Genomic DNA, 13,990 nt, shown 5'->3' on the forward strand with positions numbered 1-13,990 from the left:
CCCCAGCCTCTGGAATTCAAGAGTGTCCCCAGGCATCCTGATTTCCACACCTACTGTGGAGGTACACCATCTATACAGAGAGGCTGATCATTCCAAAAAGCAACACAGAAGGATTATGTACAGTCTAAATCAGGAACTGCCCAGGAACCCATCAACTGGAAAAAAAGACCTAATGGGTTTCAGATCGCTTCACCGTTACTGACCAGTCATTTCAGCCTACTACCCAACTCCAGCCAGATGGCTTGAAAGCAGATTAAGCTTTTAAATTATCAGATCACGCTTACTTCACTAGCATTTAGACTCTAAGAATGCTGTAATTCATGAGTGCACAGAGAAGTCCTTCCAGTTTGATTTTCTAGTATCTGAAGAACAGGAGTCAGTCAGACTTCTTCGAGAAAAAGTGGAGACACTCTTTTCCACAGGGCTCATCTAAGCTACAAGGTATCACTGGCATGTGCCATTTACCCTCATCATGCACTTGTGGCTGGGTCCCCAATACTTAAAGCAAAACAAATTTTCTAGGCTTTCCTTAATCTAATTTAGGTGGTACAGAAGGTAAGTTTAGGCCTTGACAAGGACATAACGACACTAAGTGGTGAGACAAGCTCTTCCAAACAGAGCTGGGCAAGGAGCTCATTTCTCATGTTTCAATGAGGGGAATGGCTCTTAGAAAGGAGAGGAGCTGAGCAAAGGTCTGACCTTTTATCCCTTTCCCAGAAGATGGAAAGGAAAGGTGGTAACATTGTGTACTGAACTTGTGACACCTAGTAGCATGTTCCAGTCATGACACTGCCCACAGCAGTGATGAGTGCCACAAACCCCACGTCCATGACCTGCTAATGGACAGCACCTCTCCGTGACGCTTGTATTGGTACTTTGACCAGTCCTGAACTATAAAAATAGTTCAAAAAATAGCTGACAACAGTTTCTGAAGAAGACTGCTTCCCACAAGTGACCAAGAAAGCTTTCCATCACTCCTCAGACTCAATTTCCTTTTTCTCCCTTGTCTCCTAGTGTCCAATTAACTTCCAGCAATATCAACACCTTCTGAACAAAGTTTTAACTAATTCTAAAGGGAATTGAAACCAGGAAGAAATAAGTTTCAATAAAGGCTGAGTTAAAAAGCTGAAGAGGTATTTTAGCATACTAACTGCTTTAATTTAGAAGGGATCACCTTTTCCATTATCTGTCAAGAGTTACCTGTCCTGTAGGCGCTCACATCTTGTAGGGTTTTATTTTAGACTGCCCTACTTTGACTACCCTGCCCCATGTTTCCAGATGAATGTGCTACATGTCATGCAACAGCAGGTATGTGTGGCCTGAAGTACTTACACAATCCAGTCCACCGCTAATATCAAGGAGAGATCGTTGGTTGGAAGTCCAATGGCCTCCAAGATGATCGCGATGGTGAGGACTCCTCCGGCTGGGATCCCAGCTGCACCCACACTGGATGCAGTAGCTGTCACACTGCAAATCAATTTGCGTGCTTGGTTAGCAGGAGCTCCGCAGCACTTCTCTTGTACACTGCTGTCACGCGTTTCCCCATTATGGAAACTGTAAACAAACTCTACAGCATGGGACACACAGATCATTTGCTTCCCAGGCAAACCCTTTCCTGCCTGCTGACACAAAGCAATGGGTACAGAGCACAGTTGCTCAGCAGGCATCCACAGCAGCTACCAAGGCAATGGCTCTGTTTAATATAATGATTGCCTTTTAAAAAAAAAAAAAAAAGCAACCAACACAACTATATCCTGCTGCCCTACTAATATATCCATTTCCAAGCCATGTATTAGTCCAAATATGCTAAGTACCTTACATCTTCTGGCCCCAAATGTATAAAGGTAAACCCTGCCATGCTGTCGCCTCTCTGTGTCTCATTTGCCTTCAAACACAGACCCTAAATCAGGAGCTGGAAACCTGCAGTGCATGTGCTATAGACACGGACGACACACCTTTTCGTGTGCGGATGTCTACACCCGAGTTTTCCTTGGGCTATCACTGCATAATCATCAGTTAACATCTGATTCACTAAGAGTACCTGAAAGGCTAATTTGGCCATCTGCAAAGAAAATAATGCCCCAGCCCTCCCTTAAATAAACAAACAATATACTGAGGAATGCAATAAGGAAGGAAATAAAACAGGGCCAGGGAGGGTAAAAAAATGCCATGAACCATCCCTAGGAGGTGTCTGGTGGATACAGCTAGGGCTTCTTGGCACAGTGAGGGGCTAGAACTCCTCGTAGGATCCTCACTTAAGGGATTTTGAGGAGGGAAATGAAGGGAATGACAGACAGTTCATAGGATATGGGACGTGGGAGGATATTCCAGGCATGGAGGGAAGAGAGTTCTAGTGAAGGAGGCAGGACTGAGGTGGTGGAGGGGATAATGGAGCAAAGCAGTCAGGAGGACAATGGTAATGGGTCTGACCTGGGAAACCAGTGATGCAATGGTAGGAAGGGCAGAGGTAAGCAGGAGCAGAGTCTTTAGTATGAAATTGATACATAAGGAACTGAGGGGCTGGCAGGAGGATTTTCTAAGACATCCAGAGGGCGAATCAGGGGTAGCTTTCTGGGTGGAGTGAGTGGAGGTGGGGGAGTGAGATGCTTAAGGAAGGAGAGGAATTTTGTGTAAGAAACAGCTTTAAACAGCTCAAAATCTGTTTCAGAATTCAATTACCCCTCCCAGCTTCCACCTTTTATTAAATCGAGATTCTGGCAAATCTCACAAAGCTTGAAAGACTCCATCCTTTAATCACCCTGTAATTATGTTTCATAGCAGTTTGCAAGCTTTAGGTCAGAGATGTGGAATGCAAACTGCTAGCTATTAACAGAGAGACCACAGGCTTGAATGTGTCTAGGGGCCAGAAGGATGTGGTTGCAATAGCAAGCAACTTACAGAATTGTGAAGATTTGCCCAGGGTTGAGGTCGACATTGTTCAGCTGAGCAATAAACACTGCTGCCATGCACTGAAAAATAGCAGCTCCATCCATGTTTACAGTTGCCCCAATAGGAAGGATAAACCTGCTGATCCTCTTGTCGACTCCATTGTTCTCCTCAATACACTTGATCATTGAGGGGAGAGTGGCTGAGCTAGAAACAGAGAATATGGAAAAATCAAACACAAAGCATCAGGGTGCACTGAATGGAAAATCACTGTCTCATGGCTTTCATGTTTCTAACATGCTGCAGACAGGACTGTCAAGACAACGATGCTGTTTTATAGTCCCTCCCTGTCATGACAGCAATGACGGACCCTCCTTGTTGGTCTTGCACAGTGGTATTTAATAATCTGCTTCTATCCAGAAATAGCCAATAAGGACTCTAATCTCCCAGAAGCAAGAACTCACGACTTAACACAGTATGCAACCTAATATGGCTGTGGAATGATCAAGGCTCAAACCACAAAAATACACTCATAGATGCCAATATAAACACAATGAAACAGCAATCTCAATGTTGTACTCGTACCTTCTAAAATGAACAAACAACAAAAGAAAAAAAAATCAATGTTGGATTTTTTTTTTTTTCTTCACTCTAAATCACATGGTTTTATTCACAAACCCTCTCCTATTTCATGTACTTCAACCCCTGTGATAGACATGCATCTACTTTTGGAGATAACCTGAAAAGATTTTATATAGTTACGACATTTGATCAGGTGTTCACCCCTTGACAAAAGTGTAAATGACATGCTGGATAGTTTGGTTATGACAAAAGCTGATCAGGCCAGATCTTTGAAATCAATAACGTTAAGTCCCTTTACACCAGCTAGTAAATCTGCTTTGCTCCTGCAAAATTAGTCTAAACTTGTTCCAGATCCTTCTGAACTTGGAGAACTACACTTCTCAGAACAGAGTCCCTCACTACTGACCCTCACTTAACTTAAAATTGAAAGGACAGCTGGCAGGATCTTCTTAAGGTAAATACTTCCACCTTTTCCCCAAAAAATTTCCAACTGGGCACCACGCTACTGTCCCCATATTCTGAGGAACTGTTTTCAACAGCTAATTATCAGTATGCGCTGTGTGGCAGACTGCTGACAGCAGCGAGACTCTCCATGCTCCAAAGTCTCTTTGCAATCTCAGGAACAATATTCACACCTAAAACTCAACACAGTTTGGTGCTGGGATATAACCAGTGTACAGTGACAAATATAGCCAGGCTATAATCCCAAAAGAAGCACAGAAACTCACCTGGAGCAAGTGGCAAAAGCAGTGGTAAATGGCGTGATAAGTCCTAAGAGAAAACGATATGGATTTTGACGTGTGGATGCAAAATATATAAGTGGCAGAATGATTCCTCCATGGATGAAGTGGCCCAGAATAGAGGCAAAGATGTATTTTCCCAAACTAGTCACCAGAAGCACAATATCTTCCATTTCCACAATCTTGCTCCCAACAAGGAACATAATGCCAATAGGTACATACCTGTGTAAAGAAATATTGCCTGTCATTAAGTACAAACAAAAAGCCTTGAAAAGCATGCCATTTTCCATCCTGGAGATAACACACTTCTAAAGAATATGCTGCTCCTGCTGAAGAGTAGCACCTTATTCAGCACACACTCAGGTTAAGCAAATTTGGAAGGCCCCTGTAACACTCTTGCTTGGTGGAAGGCAAGCAATAAAACTCAAAAAGCTCCATTCCCCTAGGGCCTCAAAGACACTAGAAGAATGCTGAAGGGAAGTCAAGGGAAGCAGAAATGCTGGCAAAAGCTATCAGAATGAGACACCTGTGTGGAGTTTTAGTCCATAAGGGAGGAAGGCAGGCAAAGACCTAAAGCTGAAATCACTGCTGAAGGGACGGCAGATGGCAGGAAAGTAAAAGAAGCGGTATCGTGTCACTGGAACAGAGAAAGAGTTCTAAGAGTAGGATCTTAAACACACGATGAATACTAGCAAAAGTATGAAGTTAGGTCATTAAAATGCTAGACATACTGGATGACAACATATTCAGTGTAGGAAAGAAAAAGCTATGCCCATACCAGAGAGCTCAGCTAAAGGCTGCTGGTGCATGTGCCAAAGACAGCAATTAGCTCTGCTATTTGCCTACAAAAGATTAAGTTAAGTGATCAGGCTTCCAGAACCTCCCTCAAGCCAACAGCCACGTACACATACATTTCCATGCTTCCTATCTAGAAACATGCCACGTCTTAGGATGTCAGCATTTGTTTGAGGTTTCCTTTGCCAGGAACACTTGGAGCTGCTCCAGGGGAAGGGCCACCTGCAAGCCACAGCCACACCTCTGGTCCCAGTAGTGCAGCTGGGCACAGCCCTGAAAAGACAGAACTGCCCTTACACCTATAGCACAGCAGCTGCTAAATGAACTGCAGGAATCACTTCAGGCCCAGGGTCAGTTCTTCCGAAGCTCTGCTTGGGATCCCTGTGTCCAAGCACCTCTGCCGATGCTGTCCATGCTCCATCTGTTTCTGCTTCTAAGATTAAGAAATACTAAAAGATCACCAAGCTCTCCAAAACCCTGCCCCAGGCACACATGTGACTATAAAATATCTGCCTGCACATCTCAGGAGTAAAGAATGTTTTTTCTCCCACTCTTCCCTCCAATCCAATGCCCATGTTCAGAGAAGCTAATCTGTGGAGTCAGGACAAACTTCAGGAGGTTTGGTTAAGCATGCAAAGGTTTGGAAAGCTGGATGAGTCTTAAGGTTGCCCAGCTCTCTCTGTTCTTCCTAGCCTGCCTCTCCCTCAGTGGTTCTGCAGCTCCTCTGTTCTGTGCAGAGAGCACCTCCATACGTCCCAGATCAATGTGGGCATCCTCTCTGTCTTCCCTTCACCAAATCTCCAGGGGGGCCTGCTGAATCTGACTTTGAACTACGTTTCTGAGCACCCCAATTAGCCAGATCTTGCTGAGCCCCGGCCCTGCACAAGCTCTGCAAGTGTGAACACCAAATTCAGAGCTGAGACTGGATTCGTCCCCTTGAAGAGGGAGGCTGGAAAGGAAGGAACTGAAAGGTGAGACCAAAATGCTGCTAAACGTGAGAGTGGCTGTTGACTAGATCCCAGCTCAGGCTGCCTTGTCTCTTGGTAGTATGATTTCACCCATTCCAAAGTATCCTTTGGGAAGTACAAGCAGCTTGGCAGATTTTGAATGAATACCAGGACAACACAAGAGCTTTAAGGAAGCAAAGAGAACAGCCTAGGTCTACAGTGCACTGCCACATTAAGAGTCAGCTGTGGTCCTGATAATCCACAAAGTAAAGGATTATATACCAACTGATTGGCTTGAAGTGCTAGCACTGTAATCAGCTGAATACAAGAACTGCCTCTTCTCAGTATTCAGCGTCCAAGGAATTACTCTCAAGAGTAAAAGACTTAAGCTGCTTTGAGACTGAATTTTTCAATCCCTTATGACAGCAACTAACACAGAGATCTGCCTGTGTAAAATCAGGTGTTTTGTTAAAACCTTTCTACTTCTTAGAGGGAGGAAATAGCAGGAATGAAAAATGCAGAATGAGGGGAGAAAAAAAAATACCTCTGCTAAGGTAAACTTATAGCTTTTGCAATAGCTTTGGAAAGGGAGTGAGAAATGTCCCACTGTTAATTTGTTAGCTAGCCATCCTTATCAATATTTTTATTCTTTTCCGTGAGGTATTAGTACTGTTGGTTTCACAAGAGCAGCCCAGATCCATACAGCTGCACAAGAACACCCAGCATACTGCTCTAAGGCCAGATTCATTCTACCTGACAGAAAACCCGGTCAGCAGCTTGGTCCCACCCCAGCTTAGGTGGCTTGAATCACTCTCTAGAGGTGCCCACCTCCTCCAACACCAGTTTCTTGCCTAGTAAGAAAGTTCAGTGCACTCCAGTTCCCAACAGACAGACTTTTTTGGTGCCCAAAGCTTTGTGAGATTGGTCAGAGCAGCATTCCCCCCATAAACATGTTTGGACTCCAAGGAAGTAAGTGAAATAATGGATTTGCTCTTTAATAGGCAGGAGACAAAATAAAATATCAACCTTAGGAAGTACCTGCTCTCAGGGATGTGAAAGGAAAAGAGAAGCATCTCTGGAGAAGCAAGCACAAACAAGAAACAGACAGTTGATTGCTTCGCTAGTAACATTAGTTCCTGTTTCATACAAGAAAATGAAGGGGATCTTAGAAGAACAGAGATTTAAAAAGCCACTGTACAACTCAGGCTCTGCTGGTAACAATGACAGAACACTCAATGGTCAGCACTACTGTTTCAGTAGGATGGACAGCATAGCCCTGGAGACTGTTCCTCCCTTCTATACAAAGGGATATAGGTTCTCCATCACCCTTTGATGCATGTGGACAGATAGGGGCTCTGTGTTCATGCGCTCAACAGGGTTTCTCTCAAACCAACACCACTGAGTGGGCTACCTTCTGATCTCCTTGGCTATCTTTCAGGTCAGTGCAAGTAACCTTTTGATCAACAGAAAAATCAAGGCATGAAGCTACAGGTATGATTTCAGTTATGTACTGCATTTGCAAGCGCATTCCAAGCACAAACATCCCTGGCCTTCACAATACCATATTCCTCACTTGCTCACATCTCCTTTATTCATACAAAGCCAGTGTCTTTAGGCACATGATGGTAGCTAGCCATGGGCTTATCCCACCTTGAAATAGAAAGCCTTCTTTCCACTGATTAATCAAAAAGGAGTCCTGGAGAGGATTTTTAAGTGACTCTCCGAAGCGTTCCAGACGGATACCTTAGGCTATGCGTGACTGTCTAATTATGGGGCACAAGCAAGAAAAAAAGATCCCATCATGTGATGCCATGACATTCACTTTTGTTGTGATGAGGGATCCAGTAGGAAAAAGTTGGAAAGATGGATAAATGGTGAGATCCCTGAACTCACCATTGTACATAATTGTAGCATGCACATTGTAGCATAATATTGTACTGCAGATGTATCTGTAGTCACACACTTACCACATAATCCACGTAACCAAGACCATGGTTGCCTCATTGAATGAATTAAAGAAGCGAATCAGATCTTCCCCTTCCTGGCCAAGCTTTTTCAGTGCCACTCCTAAAACCAGAGCAAACAGCACCAGTCCCAGGATATTCATCCCTTCAATCTCAGTACCGACAGGGATCTGTAGAGGCAAAAAAAAGAAGGCTTGTTAGATGAGAGATAGGCACAAAACCCAACAAAAGGGCCATCTCATTTTGTTGCTGCCCACTCGATCTGAAACCAACAAGCAGAACCCATTTTAGGAAAGAAGAACCTATTTTGTTGAAGGGAACCAAACAAGATCTGGATGCAGTTCAGACACAAACCTCCTTAGTTAAGAGCTGGCATAGATTCAATGGAGAAGGAAAGGGTCTGCCACTAACATCTCTTCATGCCCTTCAATACAATACGTGTGACCTGAACAAGAAGTCTCCCCATTTTACTCAGGACAAGCTCCACTGCAGATGTTAAACAGCATGGGCACCAATAACACGTGTGCAGTTAAAAGACTGAAACTTTCCTCCCTGTTTCCCTGTGAGGGAAGATGGGTGTGGAAGAGACCACAGGTATAAATGGCAAATACTGGTGATACTGACTTCGTAGTTCTGCTTATTTCACCAAACATCATTCATTGGCAGCACTACGATATTCTACTGCCTAAACAAATTGTTCCTGCAAGAGGCTTGCAGTGGTCTGGCCCCAAATATGCTTTTATTTCCTGACACCTCTGATGGGAATCTGCTCTCAACAACTGCCAGCTCCATCACTTTAGTGCAATAGTTATACCAAGGTGAAAACAGCGAGAAAACAACCAATGTTATGAAGCAGAAAGAGGGGAGAAGGGCAGAGAAAGGTAGCAAACCATGAAAACCTACTCATTCATCTGTCCACATCAGCTATGGGAAATTCAGAAGAAATACCTGTTCTCCTTCTCAGAAATGATGTGGCTGCTTGGTAAAAGACTGATGATAAAAGCAGGATCCACCTATTGGCAAAAACTAGTTTACTCACAAGTCTGCCCTGCTGGTCCTTCATGGTTTGTTTCTCAAAGAGAGCTAGAGCTTGTCTGGCAATGCAGTATCATATGAACTGAATGAGTGTTCTTGTGGCTACATAAAAATATAATTGTTTTGACAGACTGGTTTTTTTAACCCCCTTAACTTGGCAGTACAAGCTCAACATGTCAAATTGTTGTTTTATTTGGAAGGGCTTCTAAAACAGACTAGGTTTGTGTACAAGTTTTGGCCTTCTGGCTAGTTTAAGTAGACACGAGCTCAACACTAGGAAAGAAAAATACATTCTGAGCTAAAAGCTGAAAATGAACATTGACTAAAGAACTCTGGATAGTGATCTGCTAAATCTGATAAAACCAGCCTGCTTGAGATGATACTTTTTCTGGAAGTGTACTGCTGAACTGGGCTGTCTCTCAGTGGCAGGTAGAAACAAAGTACTGTAGAGAAGGGGATAAAACAGAAATTATACATAAAAGCATGAAGGCTAAACTGCTTTTTACAAAAGTGTTTACAAACAATTACAGTTCTAGCTTTTTTAATTTGCTAGATACAAAATAATCGAATATAGGATCTGCAATTTTTTATGGTAGTTGCTTGTTCAGGGCTAAGACGTCAGTATTTATTTGATTTTGAATTGAAAGAACTGAAAATATGGACAGGATATTAAGACTGGGGCGCAGTGTATCTCCAGAGACGTCTGAAGAAACATGCGGTTTTGCCACACACAGTAACACTTTTCTGTTTGCGTGGTTTTCTGTGCCTGCATACCCTGAACAATTCTGTGGTTAGAAAGGTTAGACAAAAAGTGACACTTTCCTATTAATTGAATAAACTATCTGTGTACATGGTATACACATGTTTTTCTACTTTTCACTTCTGTTGGTAAAACATAACTTCAGGATAGGAGAGATTCTCATCAACCTCATGGTAAATCTTAATGAATTTTCAGTAACAATTTATCAGTAACAACATACAAATTGATGTATGAGTCTAAAATTTTATGACTAATTTATTAGCAGGAAGAAAGTAAATATGTAGTAAAATAATGCTTCCACATCATTTCATCAAAGCCAAAGCTTTCTCTGGGAAATGTCAACTTGGGCAAAATGTGAACATTTTTACACCAGAAAAGAGAGGCTTATTTTGTTCACGTAGAATGAATAGAACACTCTCATTTTGACACAGCTTTTCAACTTGTTTTTTTATCAACTTATTATTTTAGAATATAACATCTTGCACTGGGTTCATTTGATACAAGGCTAATATGAAAAGTTCAGCTTGGAACAGAATTTAACCATAATGGGTGCAAACTTTTTCCACTCCAAAAAATGTTCCTAAAAAAAAATCCAAACATTGAATGCTCTTTTGTTGTGGTTCTCATTCAGATAAAAGCTTGGTACGGAGCAGAGCTCCATGTGCCTGATTTGGAAGGTCAGTTCCATGACTAGAGAAGTCTAGGGCTCTTGTAGGTCATTCAATCCCCACAAGCATCAGCAGCTCCACCTTCTTCAGAGCCACAGCTTGCCAAATTGTGCTCTTGGGAAGCTAGAGGAGGGCAAGAGATAGCAGCATCTTTAGTTAGCTACAGCCAGGACACAGGTGGCTTCTCACATTCCATCTTAACATTCACAGTGGCCTACTGTGCATAAACTGGCCGATTCTCCTCAAACATTCCTATACCTCTCCAGAGTGACAATACATGGAGCTTAGTCCTCTATCACCCTTGGTGATGTCTCTCTACACCTTGCTTCCAGCATCGTGATCAGTGCTGCTGCTGTTCTCCAAGTATTCACACTCACTAGCCCTTCAAGCCTAGCTCTTACTATTTCAGGACCCCTGAATTCTTGGTGACCAGAGGGAGGACTCTGTGCACAGCCACCAAAAACTTCTTAGCTATTTCCCTGTTCACTGTCATCCTGCCCCCACTTTCAGGTCTTACTCTCCCGTTCTCCCTCTTGAGCCAATTTCTTTACCACACACAACATTCCCCATGGCCTTCCACCACCACAGATTTAGGCAGAAGGTCTATCATTTGCACATAGTGGTAACAAAGGGGAAATCGCCCCCTTGATTTGCAGGAAGCAATCTGCAGCGTTCAGGGAATTTCACTTCCTTGCAGCACAATATGGAAAGAGTCCAGCAGTAAACCCTCAGCGGAAGATCCTCTCAATCCCAGCCTCTAAAACTGGCAGATGCTGAACAGCCTTTTTGTACTCTAATATGAGTGCATCACCCCAAAGGAGCTGCCAAACCAAGCAGCATTGTGGACACCAAACAAAAACAGCTTTAATGAGAGCTTTGTTCCTGGATAAACTATGGGACACATTATTGTTTGCTTGCAATTCTATGTTCTGGGAAGAAGATTCATGGAGCTCTTCTTGAATCTCTCTGAAGATCCTATTGTTTTTTTAGCTCTTGAAACAAAATGCTTATCAAGGAAACAACTGCTGACATTGAGCAGACCCAGTAGTAGGTGGCTAAAAAGAAAATGCAGCCATGTGATGTAAGGAAGAAGAGCAGTCACCCGTTTGTGTATTTTTACTTCTGCCACAAGAGGAACTCGGAGTCCTCCACAGCCTCCCTGTGTTGCAGATGGGGAACTAAGATAGCCCATGCCCCAGGAAGCCTTGCTGCCAAAGAAACAGAGAGGATGTAGCCATAAAAGCTAGGTAAACATGAGGGGAGCATGTGAAACAACAAAAAGGATGTTGCTAAGCAGACACGTATGTGCACCACTATTCACATCATCAGCATGAGAAGACAGGGCGTATTAACCAGCAGTGGGGAAAAAATAGAATCAATGGAAAATTTTGCTCTACACTATTCATACGGAAAGTAGAAGGAAAACATTTCTCCTCTCCAATCAAATATTCTGCTGATGAAAGAAAACATTAGATAGGAATGTCATCTTGTTCCCTGGAACCCAACTGCTACCACTATGATACTAATACTACGTATTATCCAAAAATCATACTCTTCCTTTCCAAACTTAATCCTCATCTACCCATAAATAATATGGTCAGACCAGTACTGAAAATGAGCTAACAAAACTGAGATGATGCTTTCTTTTTATTTGGCCCACTCTTCCCTAGAGACAGCAGGGCGTCTTCTGGAATTAAAGCTCACCTCTGGTTTTGCTCCAACAACTGAAGAAAAGTTTTTGAAAAGTAATAGCAGAAACAACCTTTACATCATAACCACTGGCAAAAAAAAACAAGCACTGGTGACAAATTCAGAATACTTTTTTCTGATATTGCATCAAACAGGAGTCTGATAAATGAGAAAAGGAAAGAAGAAAACTGAAAAAGAATCTCACACTTTAAACTGCCAAAAGACGCGTTCTTATCTCTTGAGGAAGAGGGATGGCTTTGAACAAGCATTGAAAAAGTACTTGACAGCCAAGCCTATGTCCAATGGATATGGCTGGCCCTGATTTGTGCTTGGTTGCTAAGGAGCCCCAGTGTCAAACTTGACACTGAAAATGAATAAGAGGAGCCTTATTCACCTTCATTTACCCCTGCTTAAATGAAGAATAACTCTATACTCTGTAAGGGAACACACATGCCTAAGTGCACATTGTTACAGTCCTTCATACTGAACTTGGTTTTTAGCAGCACGAGGCTGCATGGGCATGTTCTGCCCAAGGATATAATGGCATGAGAAGAGAAAGCGCTCTTTTGGGATCACATGGCCCTGCTGCAGTCATTGCCGCAAATCCCAGTCAGATGGGGTGAGTGCGGATCTGCGCTAACGCAATCTTACAGGCGTGGGCAGAGCCCAGGCAGATGAGGCTGCCTTCTTCCCCAGTGATACCGCTCACCACGTGATGATAGCAGGCTTCCAGGCAAGGGCTGACTTTTCCCCTGTTCAGTTCTTGTGCCATCCAAGTCACCTGTCACCCTGCCTCCGGGGTTGGTGAAAGTTCAAGCCTGTCAGTCGAAAGCAGAGTTCAGATACACACTGTTCTGCATCGCCTGCTCACGCACCATGCACGAGGAGGAGGTAATGAGGCCAATACTTCCTGTGCTCAGGGATATGCTTCAGAGTCCCTCTGGATAAGCATAAACTGCTTTTTCCTCAATGGTTTTACAAACTTGTAAAACCTCGATGGTTTTACAAGCCCCACCTGAGCCCTTCCATGACAAATAGAAACATTACAAGTTTGTTGCCCTAGGAGATTCAAATCATATTAAAAATATAGTAACCCAACATCCGATACTGATCTCAGATAGTCAGAATGAGCCTGAGAAACAGAAAATAACCCTGGAAGTAATTTCCAGTCTCAAATCTCTCTCCCCAAAACCCCATGAAAGTACATGAGATACTTCATTGGAGTGAGGTGACACATCGCAGGCTGGGATACCGGGTCTGTTTCAGAGCACGATGCCTGTAAGACAATGGTAATTATTGCTGATCTGCAATATGTTGGCTCTGGCCAATAATAAAGATGTCTGATAGCCCTGTACTGCAGGAGGGATGCCACTCAATGGGATATAGAGCATCTCTGGAAGTCCTACAAGCTACATATGGAAGATAAACACTGTCTACCTCAGCTACACCTGCAAATTTGTTTTGTTTTTGACACCATTGCAATAGCAGCCTATTTGTAATGTTCTGTCTGAAATTTTTACTTCTTCAGACCACTTGTTACTGCTTCAAACTAAGTTTCAGCAGCATGGCAACAAGAAAATATTCTCAACAAACTTTTTTTTTTTTAAAGAGCCTTGGGTAGTGGAAAAAAGCTCATTCTCTCCAAGCCATTAATGAAGAGTAAGCTTTAAGGAACATATTCAGCCAGCCTGACTGCTATTTAACTCCAAGTCTACAGAAAGCTATTTGGAAACATTAGGCAGAGCGACTAATCAAAATTTAGATCAAGTGAGACCAGGTGTAAGAAAGCATGGCCTAAAAATAAGATCTCAAGGGTCAGACTGGTTGAGCCCAACTCTCCTACTCATCGTAGCTTTCTTGTGTGGCTGGGGGTAACTCACATGGCTTGTGTGTGTCTCACGTCCAGGCAAAGAAAAGTACTTGT

At 43.0% G+C, this 13,990-nt stretch overlaps 1 protein-coding gene across 1 annotated transcript in view; it reads right to left on the minus strand.

Moving 5' to 3' along the window:
* SLC1A4 (solute carrier family 1 member 4) overlaps positions 1 to 13,990 on the minus strand; it is a 30,630-nt gene that overhangs the window by 4,648 nt on the left and 11,992 nt on the right. Inside the window, exons 4-7 of the mRNA XM_086744058.1 lie at positions 7,918 to 8,084; positions 4,197 to 4,430; positions 2,899 to 3,093; positions 1,333 to 1,467 (exon numbers count right to left, since the gene is read on the minus strand). Coding sequence (XP_086600184.1) covers positions 1,333 to 1,467; positions 2,899 to 3,093; positions 4,197 to 4,430; positions 7,918 to 8,084 — 731 coding nt within the window. The remainder of the gene's footprint in view (positions 1 to 1,332; positions 1,468 to 2,898; positions 3,094 to 4,196; positions 4,431 to 7,917; positions 8,085 to 13,990) is intronic.

This window comes from Chlamydotis macqueenii, chromosome 3 (genome assembly GCF_036417535.1).
Source record: "Chlamydotis macqueenii isolate bChlMac1 chromosome 3, bChlMac1.mat, whole genome shotgun sequence".
Lineage (NCBI taxonomy): Eukaryota > Metazoa > Chordata > Aves > Otidiformes > Otididae > Chlamydotis > Chlamydotis macqueenii.